Raw genomic sequence first — 15,741 nt, 5'->3', positions numbered from 1 at the left:
AACAAGGACTTTCTCAGGAATGGGCCCTCTATTTTTCATAATTTAAGAAAAGATAGATGTTAATTAATCTAGAATGTTGGAGAGAAGATTCCTGTTTTTGGTTTTAGGATGAAGCAACTACGGTATGCAGCATAGTAAACATTGACTTATGTCAGGAATGTGCTAAGTGATACAGTCAAACAAAATAAAAACGTCCTTAGAGCTCTTGCATTCCAACAGGGGTGACTGTAAATCCTGTTGACTTTGTATATTTAGAATCTCAACACTTCTCACTACCTCTATTGCTCCGTCTCTGGGCCAGGCCAGGATGATGTCTGCTTGGATGACTGAAATTATTCTTTATAATGGTCTTTCTGTTTCTGCTCTATTTTCAATACAACAATTAAGAGTCATCCCTTTAAAATGTAAGTCAGATCATGTTCCTCTTACAGTAAAAACTCACCAATGGATCTCCATCTCACTTAATAAAATTCAAAGTCTTTTTTCGCGTCCTACAGCCCGCCTCTTCCCTGTTAACTCTCTGACCTTGTTTGTTAGCAGCTTGATGTTCCTTGAACCACCACGGAGTCTTCTGCCTCAGGAACTTTGTACTTGCTGTTCCCTTTGCCTATAATGGTCTTTTCAGACATCTGTATGGCCTGGCCCTTTACGTAGTTGCTCAAGTATCATTTTTCTGGTGAGGACTTAAATTCACAAGCTCCCATTGTTGTTTGTGTATGTGTACATATATGCATACACACATACACCTGTACTAGATTACAATGTTTAGAAAAATACTGAGCACGATCTATTCATTCCAGAGGTTCCTTCAATTGCACTTTAGGTTTCAGGAAGCCTTTGGAAGGGAACCAATAATCATTTGTAGTTTAGCAGGAGGAACTTACTTTTATTCTAGAGCACTTTTCTCTCATGCTTTCTGTAAGCTGCTGTTGTGCATCACTTAGTAACCTTTCTTCAGGTTTTACTTGGTGGTTCTGTTGGTCCTGCTTTGGTAAAAAGAAAACAAACAGGGCTTTAGTCATAACTATATTCACATATAATGTCTAATTGTACACTTTTAAATTACATGACATTTCAATAATGGAATTAAATATTACACTTGTAACTCAAAAGCAATGTTAAAATGATCAGAAAATGCAAAATAGTACCAGTAAGTTTTACAGGGAATGACCTCAACTCACTGGGAAAAAAGTAGAACCATCTATTTTTTGGAGATAGGATTTATTTTTCATAGCTACAAATTCGGTTTTAGGGCCAAATGTGGTAGCTCACGCCTGTAATCCTAGCACTTTGGGAGGGTGAGGCAGAAGGATCACTCAAGCTCAGGAGTTCAAAACCAGCCTGGGCAACATAGTGAGATCCTGTCTCTATAACAATAAATAAATAAATAAATAAGAAAACAAACAAATTAGATTTTAATTTCTGGTTCCTGCCCTTCCAAATCTCTGCTTATTCAGTTATAGTTTTAACAGGGTCACTTACTTTTATCTCAACGCATCTACTGCTGCCAACCAAATATATTGGGGCAAAACCATCTGTACTGTCTATGGTGTTCCAAACCCTAGTTATATATTTTTCCCAGTACCTTGGAAAAGTTCATATCCTGTGTAAATTTTGCATTTCTGATTAAAAAGTACGAAATGAAACAAAAACATTTTCTCCCACTTGTTTATCTTGCTCACTACAGTACCTAGAAGAATATTTGTTGAATAAATTAAATGGCTTTATAAATTTAGTTAAGGCCTGCATAAAGAAACATGAGAATAAAAAATATTTTTACAGATTTTAATCAACCTATTTGTCTGAACTTTGTTACTTTTAAAAAGAGGATTTAATGAAGTGTTTTAAGAATATATGATTCTGAATATCTATAGTTATACCAGAGGAACTTAATTTTTTAATTGCATTTTAGGTTTTGGGGTACTTGTGAAGAACATGATTGTTGCATAGGTACACACATGACAGTGTGATTTTCTGCCTTCCTCCCCTTCACCTATATCTGGTATTTCTCCCCATGCTATCTCTCCCCAACTCCCCACCCCCCACTGTCCCTCCCCTATTTCCCCCCAACAGACCCCAGTGTGTAGTGCTCCCCTCCCTGTGTCCATGTGAGGAACTTAATTTTTATATTTATCTTGCCGTTTTTCCTTTTAACTTCACCAATAAGAGCCCATCTCTAGAATTCTGGCATGTATAGGTAGATAAATGGGAATATTTGCTCTCCTACAAATCTAGTCCTTCAAATATTTCTCCATTTAGAATAATGCTGTTTCTTCATTTAAAAAAAAAAGGTTAAAATATTATATTAAGGGAAATAGTCTGCTTTAACAGTTAAATGTTATTTTCTGAAAATATTTTTGCTTCTTTTAAAAATGTTTTTTATTGTGTGAAAATTATAGTAATCATTTCCCACTATCCGTTACTGTTCATAGAAATTTCCAGAAAAAGAAATAAAAACATAGTAATTCTTTTGAGACGGAGTTTCACTCTTGCTACCCAGGCTGGAGTGCAATGGCGCGATCTCGGCTCACCGCAACCTCCACCTCCTGGGTTCAGGCAATTCTCCTGCCTCAACCTCCTGAGTAGCTGGATTACAGGCACGTGCCACCATGCCCAGCTAACGTTTTTTTGTATTTTTAGTAGAGACGGGGTTTCACCATGTTAACCAGGATAGTCTCAATCTCTTGACCTCGTGATGCACCCGCCTCGGCCTCCCAAAGTGCTGGGATTACAGGCGTGAGCCACTGTGCCCGGCCAAAAAAAGCTTAATTCTTATTAATAGTTACTACACAGCGGAAGATTCTGAACTCACTCTAGCTATCATTTCCCTTAAGGTTGCTATGAATTGGTCCCTTTCCATTTTGAGAGATTCTTTTATCTTCCTTAGCTCATCTCTTTCTTTAGCTACAATTCTTATTTCTTCAAGGCTTTCATGAAGTTTCTTAGTCAATTCCAAGTTATCCATTCTCACAATTTGCATAGATAAGTTTTGGGCCTCAAACTGCTTCTTCAACTGTTCCATTTCATTATTTTTTTTGTGACTTTCATTGACATCTTTCACTCTAAGCAGTTGAAGTTCTTTTTTCAGAAGTTCTTGGATCTTGAGAAAATTATAAAACAAGTCAGAATGTAAGCAGTTTCTTCAAGAAGAGTAGTGTCTACTTGTGTTCTATATGCACATATATATCTACATATCTGTATCCGTATCTTTTCTAATTCCACAAGTAATTTTGGACACAGTTGCATCTAAAAAAAGAGCAAAACAACACATATCTTTTTCTGTAATTCAACTTTTATCTAAATCCTTTTGAATGTTTGAAATTTGAGTTGTCTTTTCTGAAACTTTTTCTCTAAGTTTATCAATAGTTTCTTGGTGTTCTTTTGATTGCATATGAGCAGTTTTTAGTTTCTGTTGTGTTTCCAGATCCTTTATTGTTAGGAGAAATCAAGAAATGTAATGATATAAAGGCACATTACCTTACTTAATGATTAATGAGTTTAAAGAAAATCTTAAAAAATACACACTCACAGTTAAAAACAACAGTTAGACAACCTCCCAAATTAGAACAGTAAAGTAAAAATTCCTGCTGCTAGCCTCCCCTATAGCCTTCTCCTTTCATACCATTTGGACATGGTTCTAAATCAGTATCACATAAAGAGTACCCCATTCTTATGCTTAGTTTTCCATTATACAGACAGTGCCTAATTGGTGGACACTTAGATTACTTCTGGGTTTTGGTCACCACACACAGTGCTGCAGTGAACACTGTATTTTTGCCCAAATGTGTGAACATCACCATAGGGTAAAGAGAGAACACAACTCACTCTAGCTTTGGTTTCTTGCAGGCTTTCCTTGAGTTGGTCTCTCTCCAGTTTGAGGGTCTCCTCTACTCTTCTTAGATAATCTCTTTCTTTCATTACAGATTTCATTTCTTCAAGGCTTTCATGAAGTTTCTGAGCCAAATTTAAGTTCTCAATTTCTATTTTACTCAGAGTTAAGCTTTGGTCTTTCATTTGTTTCTTTAGTTGCTCCATTTCAGACACTTTTTTCTGTGTCTCACTGACATCTTTTTTTAACTTATAAAGTTGACGTTCATTTGCCTTAAGTTCTTGAATCTTAAGATAACCATAAAATAATATGTTAAGTGGCTTTTCAGAGACAAATAAATAATAGTTTCTAAATTTATTAAGACAACTGTCTACCCATGTTACTCTCACTGATATCTTGCATAACTCCACACAGAATTTGATTTTCTTTTGAGGTATAATATACATAAAGCACACTAATCTTCAATGTATAACTTAATCATTCTTGACACAGGTACAAATCTATGAAACTACAACCCAGACTAAAACAGAGAATATTTCTAGCACTTCATAAAGTTTCTGTGTGCTCCTTCCTGGAGGCAGCCACTATTCTGACCTTTATCATCCTGGTTCAGTTTTGCCTGCTTTTGAGCTTATATATCACAATGTATTTAATCCATTCTCCTGCTGACAGACATTTGAGTTTCCAGTTTTTGCTATTTTGAATAATGCTGCTATAAACATTCTTGTGTCTTTTTATAGAAGTATGTACATAGTCTTTTTTTCTTAGGTACATACCCAAGAAGTGGAAATGGAAGGCTTAAGGCAGGCTATGTACAGCATTAGTAAATAAAGCCAAGGTGTTTTCCAGTGTGGTTGAATCATTTTATATCCCCAACAATTTTAGGCACAAATAAATCAGATATCCAATCCAACAATCCCCCAACAAAAATACCTTTTCTTGTAATTTAGCATTTGAATTTTCTAAATCTTTTTGCATATCTGATATTTTATCTGTCTTCTCAGAAACAATTCCTCTGAGTTTGTCAATAGTTTCCTGGTGCTCTTTTAGATGCATGTGAGCAATTCTTAGTTCCTCTTGTTTTTTCAGATCCTTTATCATTAGAGAAAATTTAAAAAGTGATATATCTTAATATTAGTTTTTTAAAAATAAAGTGATATGTTTTCTTAGTAAAAATAGTAACACTGTTACTCTGTATCTTTGCTGTTGTTCTTCAGTTATAAGCTTTCTCTTCCCTGTCCTCATCTTTTCACACTCTACTTCTGCTTTCCAGAGGCAAACACATTACAAATATATTACCTTTTTAAAGTGTTGCATAGTATTTTGACATACTGTTCGTATTTACTATTTCCTTCTGAGAACATTTAGATTGTTTCACATTTTTAACTAAAACTGCTACAATAAATAACTTGTGGTATATGTATATGTTGTGTTTGTATACACACACACTCCTTTAACAGTATATATGCAGGCTAAAGTCCATAAAGAAAATGGTAATTGCAGACTTCAGCATTTTCAAGAACCAAATTATCTGCTTAAAGGTTACATTATTTCATTCTTGCCAACAGGATTACTTGGTTCAAAGAAGGGTTCATTGCTGTAAGATGACAATGCATTGAATTGCTAGGGAAAGGAATGAGCTAACTTACTTCAGCTTCTATTTCTCTAAGGCCTTCCCTAAGGTGGTCTCTAGTCATTTTAAGGGTTTCCTCTATTCTTCTTAAGCCATCATTTTCCTTCAAGTTTTCATGAAGCTTCTGGGTCAATCTTAATTTCTCCATTTCTACACTTTACTCAGAGTTAAACTCTGGGTTTCTAATTGATTCTTTAACTGGTCTGTTTGATACATAGTTTTCCTGAGATCATTTTTTACTTTTCACTTTTAAGAAGTTGATGTTCTTTCTTCTGAAGTTCTTGGATCTTCAGATAATCATACAATAAGGATATAAGGAGATATAAAAAGATAAAAGTTTCTAAATTGAGTAGGCAAGTAACTCCTCACTTGCCTTAAATTTTAGGCTAACTCATATCTTGTTTCATTACACAAAAAGATTTGATTCAAACTCTCAGTAACTAATATAACTTAAAAAAAAATACCTGTGCTTTTAAGGCAGCATTTGAATTTTCTAAGTCCTTTTGCATATTTGATATTTCATTTGTTTTCTCTGAAACAACTTTTCTGAGTTTATCAATAGTTTCTTGGTGCTCCTTCAGATGCATGTGAACAATTTTTAGCTCCTCTTGTTTTTCTAGGTCCTTTATTGACAGAAAAATAAAAATAATACATTGAGAGTAATACCATTTACGTGCTATGGAAAGGTATATGGCAGGAGGTAAAAATCTCCCATGCTCTTCTGAGGCCTCCTAGTTCTCACCCTCTAAGCTACTTTTAGATGTCAATACATTACTCTGCAACTTAACCTGTTCCTTAGCAGGACACTTCACACTTCAAATCAGCACTATAGCTCTACCACATTTTTTATCTGTGGCATAGTATTCGATGATGTGAATGTGCTGCACTTTTTTAACCAGTCCCCTACCAATGGATAGTTAGAATTTTCCCTGATTTTGTTTGTGTTATTCCATTATTGCAACTTGTTCCAAAGAATATCCTATAAATATCTTTATACAGTTGTGCAAATGTGTGAAGGAGAGTTACAACTGGACTTTCTGGATCAATAAACTTGATGAAAAATTTGGAAGTTATTAACAAATATACCCTCTCCAACTTTCCTCAATATTGGACCAAGTTTATACTCCCACCAACCCTATGGCAGATTTTTCTTTTAGGACACAATGTCATAGTTACTAGAGGTACAGAGAGATAGTAACTCACTCTAGTTATGGTTTCTCTAAGGGTTTCCTTGAGCTGGTCTCTCTCTACTTTGAGAGTCTCCTCCACACTCCTAAGGTCATCTCTTTCTTTTGTTACAGATCTCATTTCTTCAAGGTTTTCATGTAGTATCTGAGTCAACCTTACATTTTCCATGTCTATTTTTTCCAGAGTTAACTTCTGGGTCTCAAGTTGCTCCTTCAAATGTTTTATTTCACACATTTTTTGCTGAGTCTCATTGACAGCTGTCATCTTAAGAAGCTGATGCTTTTCTTGAGATTCTTGCATCTGAGAAAATTATAAAGTAATTTACAACATAGGCAAAAATTTTTTTTTAGGAAAAGGAAGAATTGTTCCTAAAATAAGGCAATCACTTTTACATTTTAATTTAATGTATGTACTGTTTTCTTTCATAAGGGATATGAGTAACACTAATTAGATGTCATTTTCTAATTTAACAAATCCCACTTTTTCCTGTAATTCATCATCAGAATTTTCTAAATCCCAATGAATATTTGCTACTTGAGCTGTCTTTTCTGAAATACTCCGTCTACTAACAGTTGACTGGTACTAAGTTGAATACAAGCAGTTTCTGGTTCCTCTTTTATTTCTAGTACTTTTATGATTAGAGGAAAATTAATAAAACTCAACAGTGAACATCATCATTATCACCTTAACACTATTTCTGTATGCAAAAAATATAAGATGGAAACTTACTTTAACTATAATTTCTTTACTGTTTTCTTTCAGTTGGTCTCTCTCTATCTGAAGGGCCTCCTGTACTTTTTTCAGTTCATCTCTTTCCTTAATCATAATTTGTACTTCTTCTTGACTTTCTTGAAGTCTATTAGTCAACTTGAGCATCTCACTTTCTATACTTTGTAGTGCTGAATCTTTGGCTTTCAGATGCTCCTTCAATTGTTCCAGTTCATTCATTTTTTCCTGAATCCCACTTATTTGTTTAAGTTGTTCCTCTTTCTCATAAAGCTCTTGGATCTTAAACATAATGATAAAATAAATTAACAGTCAAAAAAATATATATGTAAACATACACACACACACACACACACACACACACACACACACACACACACAAACTTAAGGGGAAAAAAAGGTTGCTTTCCAAAGCAATTAAGTATGCTAAAAAGTATTCATAATCCAGCTTGCTACTCACCCCCCACACATTTCCTTTTACTGTTTCTTCGTCCCCAATTTACCTTGTTCTGTAATTTATCATTGATTGCTTCTAATTCTTTTTGAATGGTTGATATTTCAGTTTCCTTCTCTGAAAGATTGATTCTTAACTCATCAATAGTTTCCTCTTGTTCTTTCAGGCAACAACGAGCAACTTTCAGTTCCTCTTCAGTTTCCAGGTGCTTTATTATTAGAGAAAATTCAGGTAAATTTATAGAAACATTATGACCACTATGCTGTAATTAGCTCCCTTTTCCAAATATTTAGGGTTTATAAAAATATTTGGTTATAAAATATTTAAAAAAAAACATGGTGAAAAGATGAAACCTACTTTAGCTACAATTTCTTTTATGTTTTCTTTGAGCTGGTCACTTTCAGATTGAAGAACTTCTCGCGACCTCTGTAGGTCATCTTTCTCCTTAGTCAAAGGTTTCATTTCATCATGACTTTCTTGAAGTCTTTTGGACAATCTGAGCATTTCTATTTCTATTCTTACTAGTGCTGAACCTTTGTCTTTGAATTGCTCCATCTCACTCATGATTTCAGTAGTCTCATTGTCTTTTTCTTTCATATTTAAGGACTGTTCTTGTTTGCTTTGAGATTCTTGGATCTGAAGAGAATCATAAAACAGTACAGTTGATATCCAGAGATACTGTATTTTAGGGGAAAATAAATCAGGATGCTTTCTAAAACAATTAAGGCAGAATTCAATGCCTCATTTACAGAGCAATCTCTCCACTCTCCCACTCTTCCATTATTCAGGCATTTAACGCTTTTTAAAAATTGAGGTCTCACTGTGTTGTCTGCATCTTATTCGAGGTTGGAGACAAAATGATTAGACTTACATCATGTCTCTCTTTTTGAGACTTATATTTTAAGGACAAAGATAGATATTATCCTGAATCTTACCAAACAGAGATGCTGGCTTCTCCTAGGGCCTAAGTGCCAAATATAGCCTATTGTGAATAATTAGGAAGGGCTTCCTAGAGGAAAGAAAGCTGTAACTGAGATCTGAAGGATAAGAGCATTAGTCAGGCAAAAGGAGTATAGAAGGACTACAGATACAGAGACCTGAGAATCTGAAAGTCATGAGCTAGGAGAGCAACACATGAGTGTTGCTGGAGAACAAAGAATATGAAGAAGAGTGAACTGAAGTGAGACCAGAAAGATCTGCACCTAGGGCCTCATAGGCCATACAGAGGATCCTGGTCTTTATTTAAAAAGTAACAATACGATATTAAAAGAATGTGAGAAAGGATCACTTAGGCTCAGTATTAGAAACTGGATTAGAGAAGTGTAAGAATGAGTGTGGGAAGTCCAGTTAGGAGGCTACTGCAGACAACCAGGGAAAGAAATGATGGTGGCTTGGATTAGGGTGGTGGCAGTGTGGAGAGAAAAGCAGGATGATTTTTAAAATACATACTCAAATCAACAAGATTTGGTGACTGGATTACAGAATAAGCAGAGAGGAAGGGATATTAGTAGAGATAACTTCCAGATTTCTGACTAAAACAATGAGAAAGACTTAATGCTTTATGAAACATTGGAAAAATAGTTTTAAAGAAAAAAAGAATCCATAATTGCTTTCACTCTTTCTTGTAGTTTAGACTTATTTTTTCTAAATCATTTTTTGAATATTTAAGAAAACAGCTGTCTTCTTTGAAACATCTCTAAGTTTCAAAGCTTCTTGGTATTCATGAACAATTTTTAATTGTTCTGTTTCTAATCAATTCATGATTAAGAGACATTAAAAAACTGGTAACATTATAATACAAATATTATAACTATCACACAAACACAAGCCTTGATTCTTTTAAGACACTTATTACAATGGGAGGAAAATATAAAACTTACTTTAGCAAAAGTTTCTCTAATGTGTTCTTTCAGCTGGTCATGTTTAAATTCAAGGGCTTCTGTTATCATTTTAAGGTTGTCTCTTTCATTGGTTAGAGATTTTATCTCTTCCTGACGTTCTTGAAATTTTTCATTCAACCTGAGCCTTTCCATTTCTATGCTTGCCAGTGTTGTTGAGTCCTTGGTTGTGGACTGTTCTTTTATTAACACCAGTTCATTCACTCTTTCCTGAGTCTCACTGACTTCTTGCACATTAGGAAGTAGCTCCTGTTCGTCATGAAGCACTGGGATCTTAGGACATTCATAAAATACCAAGGTTACTATCTGGAGATTATTATAATTGTTGTTTTGAGACAGCATCTCTCTCTGTAACCCAGGCTGGAGTGTATTGGCACAATCTCAGATCACTGCAACCTCCGCCTCCTGGGTTCAAGAGATTCTCCTGTCTCAGCCTCCTGAGTAGCTGGAATTACAGGTGTGTGCTACCACACCTAGCTAATTTTGTATTTTTAGTAGAGATGGGGTTTTACCATGCTGGCCAGGCTGGTCTCAAACTCCTGACCACAGGTGATCTGCCCGCCTCAGCCTCCCAAAGTGCTGGGATTACAGGTGTAAGCCACTGCACCTGTAATCAGGTGGCTATTATCATAAATTTTTAAAAGGGAAAAGATCAGTATACTTTTCGCAACAAGGAAAGTCATCTTGAACCTTCAGCCTACTTTGGATCACAAACTCCTCGTAATTCATTTTCCCTCAATTCCTGCTAAAGCTATTCATGACTTTTCTAGTAGTCATATTCTGTCATAATTTTCCTTTTTTCTAGTTTAGGCCCAAGGTGAACCAACCGTTATATTTTACCAGCAGTCAGTTGCACACTTCTTATTTCTCCACTAGTTTCCAAATGCTACAAGAGAAAAACCATAGTTGAGCAAACTATATCCCAATGAATGTATGATCTCTGTTTTCAGATGGTCTCCAAAGCTATGTCTCAATTTTTCTATGTGTATAGATTGATTTTTCTTTCCATGATCAATTAGTGGTACCATGTAATTTTGCATATTTCTTCATTTACCATATTGGAATTGAGGGATTTTTTTTTTCTAGCTTTTTTTCTTGCCTATAATGGGGGGAAAGAAAAATGTCTTATTTATATCTATAGTCTCAATGTCTGGCATAGAGTAGGCTTTTAATATAGGTTGGCCCAGTTATCCCAATGTTTCACTTTCTCTATAGCATTTACCATAATGTTTTCTTGTTCATTTGATTTCTTATTTATCAGCTACTTTCTTTCACTACAAATGAATCAGAAGAATTTTAGGGGGTTTGTCCACCTTGTTCTCATTGTATTTCTATAACCCAGGAGTGTGCCTGCTACATTAGACACTTAAAAAATACCCAGTCAATGAATGAACCACATCCTAGCCACTCCTTACTAGTTGTCTTTCATTCAAAGGCGAAAGGAAGAAGTGACAATGGATGAAAAGAATAAAAGACATACCTCTTCTTGTAATTTGGCATGGGATTTTTCTAAGTCCTGAATATTCATTATTTGAGCTGTCTTCTCAGATATGTTTCTTCTTAGTTCATCAATAGTTTCTTGCTGTTCTTTTAGATGAATATGAGCAATTTTTAGTTCTTCTTTTGTTTGTAGGCCCTTGGAAAGTGAAATTTAAAGAATATTGTACTATTATTCCAACACTGCTCTCCTCTTTCCAAGTGGCTCCAGTTTTAAAGAGAAACACTTAATAGATGAAGGAAAATGGTATAACTTACGGTAGCTTCAATTTCTCTTATATATCCTCTAAGTTGGTCTCTCTCTGTTTCAAATGACTCCTGTAATTCCTTTATAGCTTTTCTTTCTTTGGTTATAGATTTAATTTCCTCATAATTTTCATTAAGTTTCTGAGTCAACTCAAGCCTCTCTGTTTCCATACGTTCTAATGTCAATTCTTTGTTCTTTAATTCATTCTTTAAATTTTCCATTTCATTAATCTTTCTCTGCATCTCATTCATATCTTCTTGTACATTAAGAAGTTGTTGCTGTTTTTCTTGGAGTTGCTGGCTCTTAAAATGTATAATTTGTATAATTACCATTTTGTCTATATTCTCAAAATTCTTACATGACATCATTAACAGCCCTGCCTCCTATCACCATATAAATAGATAAGTGCCATTAAAAGTAAATGAAACTCACAGGCATAAATGTCTGTAGTGGGTTGAATTTTGTCCCACCCAAAATTCATGTCTTCCAGGAACTTCAGAATGTGAATTTACTTGGAAATAGTCTTTGCAGATGTTACTGGATTAGGGTTGAGACATGATCCTACTGGAGTAGGTCTTCATTCCAATGAATGTATTTAAAAGAAACATAAAAGGACATAGACAGACACAGGGAAGGAGGTCATGTGAAGAGGGAAGCAGAGACTGAAGTGAAGCAGTTAAAAGCCAAGGAATGCAAAGGGTAGCTGGGAGACACTGGAGGCTAGGAAGAAGCAAAGAATGATTCTTCCTTAGAGCCTTCAGAGGAAATATGGCATTGCTGACACTTCAAATTTGGACTTCTAGGATTCAGAACTTCTAGGATTCAGACAGAATAAGTTTCTATTGTAAGCCATCAAGTTTACAGCAATTTGCTACGGCAGCCCTAGGAAACTGATATAGGCAGATTAAGGAGATAAAATAAAGTGAAAAAGGATGTAAGGGGAAGATGAGATAAAGTAAAAAAGCAAAGAGACTATTAAATATACAAATACAGCGACCAAATAACTGTAATTCCTCATCCTCTTAAAAACTTTTGGAGAATTTATTTTCACTTTCAACAAGATGCTTATGGGTAGTTCCCCAAAACACTGAGACATTAACCGTCACAGGGTGTTGATTTTACTTTTTTATAGGAGTATGAAATAGACATAAGGTTTTAGTAAATCCAATTAGGTGAGATAGTGAAAGGGATCAGAATTAAAAGAAATGACATATTAAGAAAAAAAACAGGCTGGGCATGACAGCTTACACCTGTAATCCTAGCACTTTGGGAGGCTGAAGCAGGAGGACTACTTGAGCCCAGGAGTTTGAGACCAGCAGCATACAAAGACCTTGTTTCTATAAAAAATACAAAATTAGCTGGGTGTTGTGGCACAGCTAATTTAGTCCAAGCTACTTGGGAGGCTGAAGTGAGAGGACTGCCTGAACCCAGGGAGGATGAGGCTACAGTGAGTGTGATCATGCCACTGCACTCCAGCCTGGGTGACAGAGTGAGTCCCTGTCTCAATAAAAAAAAGAAAAGAAAAAATATTCCCCAGAAGCATAATAGAAACCACAATATATTATCTATAATGCATGTGGCACTGCCCTTAGCTTATATAGAAAGATCTCTATGGGTGCATTTTAGAATCTCTTGAGAACTACAGCTGTTACAGGGGGTCTTAGCTCTTACACAAATATCCCAATAGCACCTAGCTTCTATATAAGAAATTATTCGGGAAACTGCAAACATCTAAGAGATGGTGATAGTGATGAATCTTATATTTCAGAGAATGACTAATGTATCTCTGCAAGGAAAGAATCTTTGTTTTGTTGACTAGTTTATCTCAAGTGCCCAGAACAGTGCCTGGCCCATGACAGTGCTCAATAAATATCTGATGAATGAATATATCATAGGATATGTTTAAATGATACAAAGCCATCTCTCACCCAAAGACTTTTGAATAATACTAGCATTAAAATATGTTCATTTGGGAGGTATGTGCTATTTCTGGATTTAGGTCTACAGAAACAAAAATTTACTACCAAAAAGTTTAGTTAAAAAAATGGCCAGGAAAATAACTTTAAAAATTCACCTTTTCATTTAGTTTTTCTTCAACTTCTGCCAGTCTGTCACAGGTCCTAGAAAGTTCTTCTTCCTTCTTTCTGGTACGGTTCTTTTCTTGTGCAACTATCTCTTGCTGCTTTTTAAGTTCACCTCCAAGAATTCTTAATTCTTCCTGGTTTTCAATGGTCTAGAAAGAAAAAAATGTTGAGATTAAAGAAAATATTAGCTGATATTTATGAAATCAGGTAAAATGTCAGCAGTTCCCTCAGTCTGCAAACGAAGCAATCAGGGAAAACTATACAGGAAAAGGCTAATTTCAGGTAAGAAAGCCCTTAATTTAATAATATAAGATGCCAAGAATCTGCTTTTTATGCTGTTTCTTTATTTCTCAATTTACATTTCTACAATGAGAGTTTGAATTGGATTTAACATTCTATCATGAGAGCTTAGCTCATTTCTGCCTTTAAGCCAAAAAAGATGTTTTCTGACCTATCACTGAGTAATAATGAGACTATAGCAATAGGTTTTTTAAACACTGGGGTGCCTTTGGTTTTAGGCACCGATCGCCACCAGCAAGCTCAAAATGGCAGCCACCCTTTGCGAGCATGACTTGGGCTAATCCTAGTTATTAGGCTCACACAGTGATAATATTCTTCTGTATCAAGACCACAAAAACATAACAAGCCAGAGACTGAGAAGAAAATATAATTTTTTGTTTGCATGATTAATTACATTCTGCTCTTTTGACCAAGCAGACAATTCCCAAAACTTACAAAATTAAAACAATACAAATGGTTACATTCTACTATGATACACAGTGAACTTCTCCAAATATTTATTTCAACGTATACACATTACATCACCCCTAAACACAGAAAAACTAAAGTGTGAAAATATTGGCAGGCATCAACACACAATTAAAAATAATATTTTAAAATTATGGTAGCAAAAAATAAAAGAAACATTTAGGAACAAATTTAATAAAATATTAAAAGACCTACACACTGAAAATCTACAACACAGCTCTTTGGGAACGGATAAATTAGAGGAAGATAGACAATGATTTATAAGCACAAGAAAAAATGTTCAACATCTTTAGTCATCAAGGAAAGACAAATTAAAACAACAATCTACACACCCATTAGAATGGCTAAAATTAAAAGTGCCAAAAAATATGAAGTGTTGGTGAAGAAGGATGGTTGGGCCACCAGAATTCTCTTAATTTGCTAATGGGAATGTAAAAGATATAAATGTACTTTGGAAATCAGTCTAGCAAAATCTCATCAGGTTAAACATATACTTCCCTACAACGCAGCAATTCCATTTAGGTATTTACCTTAGATAATTAATGATATGTAAATAAAAAGAGTTGTACAAGAATGTTTATAGCAGTTTTATTCAAAATAGCCAAATACTGAACATAACCCAAATTTCCATCTATAGGAGAAAGGATAAAAAAATTATGACATATTAACAAGATAAACTATTCGTTGGCAGTAAATGGGAATGTAGAAAGGAGTCAAACGTAACGGACTACATACTGTATGATTCTATTTGTATAAAGAACTAGAAGAGACAAATGATTTAAGGTGAACATAACAGGACTGACAATCTGGCAGGGAGGAGGTGATGAGGGTCAGTGGTAGGGGTGTGAGGAAACTTTCTTGGGGTGATGGAAACATATTCTATCTTGACTGGGGTGTAGAGGAAATAGAGCCATTTGTCAAAAGTCGTCAGACCATACACTTCCACCAGATACATTTATTGTATGTAAATTATACCTCAATAAAATTGATAAAAATCGAAAACAAATGAAGACAAAAAGGAATCGTCAAGTGTACAGTGCTAAATCTTACCATTTCAATATTTTCCTTTAGGTCAGTCTTCAACTGTTCCTTTTCTGCTCTAACACTCTCTAACATTTGTTGGAGTTTATTTTTCTCCTGTATTAAAGAAAATATCTTCTTCTGTTGCTCAATTATATCATTATCCTTAACATCTGCAGTCAGTGTTTGGGTATTTTTAGCTTCCAAATTCTGTTTTTTATCTATGCCAACCATCTAAAACATAAACACATTTTAAAAAAAATTTACTTAAAAATAATAAATATAGCCAACACATCTAATATGTGCCAGATACTATTCTCATATCTTAACACATTTAATCTTGACTGTAACTTTATGAGGTAGGTATTACTATAATCCTCATTTGACAGATGAGAAA

General features: G+C 34.8%; 1 protein-coding gene across 10 annotated transcripts in view; it reads right to left on the bottom strand.

The window, feature by feature from the left end:
* The window catches only part of CENPE (centromere protein E), an 83,576-nt gene that overhangs the window by 28,206 nt on the left and 39,629 nt on the right, over window positions 1–15,741 (bottom strand). Inside the window, exons 25-37 of one of the 10 annotated variants that reach the window (XM_032261576.1) lie at window positions 15,375–15,578; window positions 13,547–13,705; window positions 11,484–11,774; window positions 11,209–11,364; window positions 9,711–10,001; window positions 8,188–8,466; window positions 7,880–8,038; window positions 7,380–7,658; window positions 6,666–6,959; window positions 5,927–6,085; window positions 4,763–4,921; window positions 3,826–4,116; window positions 885–986 (exon numbers count right to left, since the gene is read on the bottom strand). In XM_032261576.1, coding sequence (XP_032117467.1) covers window positions 885–986; window positions 3,826–4,116; window positions 4,763–4,921; window positions 5,927–6,085; window positions 6,666–6,959; window positions 7,380–7,658; window positions 7,880–8,038; window positions 8,188–8,466; window positions 9,711–10,001; window positions 11,209–11,364; window positions 11,484–11,774; window positions 13,547–13,705; window positions 15,375–15,578 — 2,823 coding nt within the window. The remainder of the gene's footprint in view (window positions 1–884; window positions 987–3,825; window positions 4,117–4,762; window positions 4,922–5,926; window positions 6,086–6,665; window positions 6,960–7,379; window positions 7,659–7,879; window positions 8,039–8,187; window positions 8,467–9,710; window positions 10,002–11,208; window positions 11,365–11,483; window positions 11,775–13,546; window positions 13,706–15,374; window positions 15,579–15,741) is intronic. The other 9 variants (XM_032261577.1, XM_032261579.1, XM_032261578.1 and 6 more) reach the window with 9 other exon arrangements.

This window comes from Sapajus apella, unplaced genomic scaffold (genome assembly GCF_009761245.1).
Source record: "Sapajus apella isolate SASKATOON/1434 unplaced genomic scaffold, GSC_monkey_1.0 scaffold124, whole genome shotgun sequence".
Taxonomy (NCBI): Eukaryota; Metazoa; Chordata; class Mammalia; order Primates; family Cebidae; genus Sapajus; species Sapajus apella.
The sequence above is the reverse complement of the archived record's forward strand: the minus strand, read 5'-3'. Positions and strand labels throughout refer to the sequence as shown.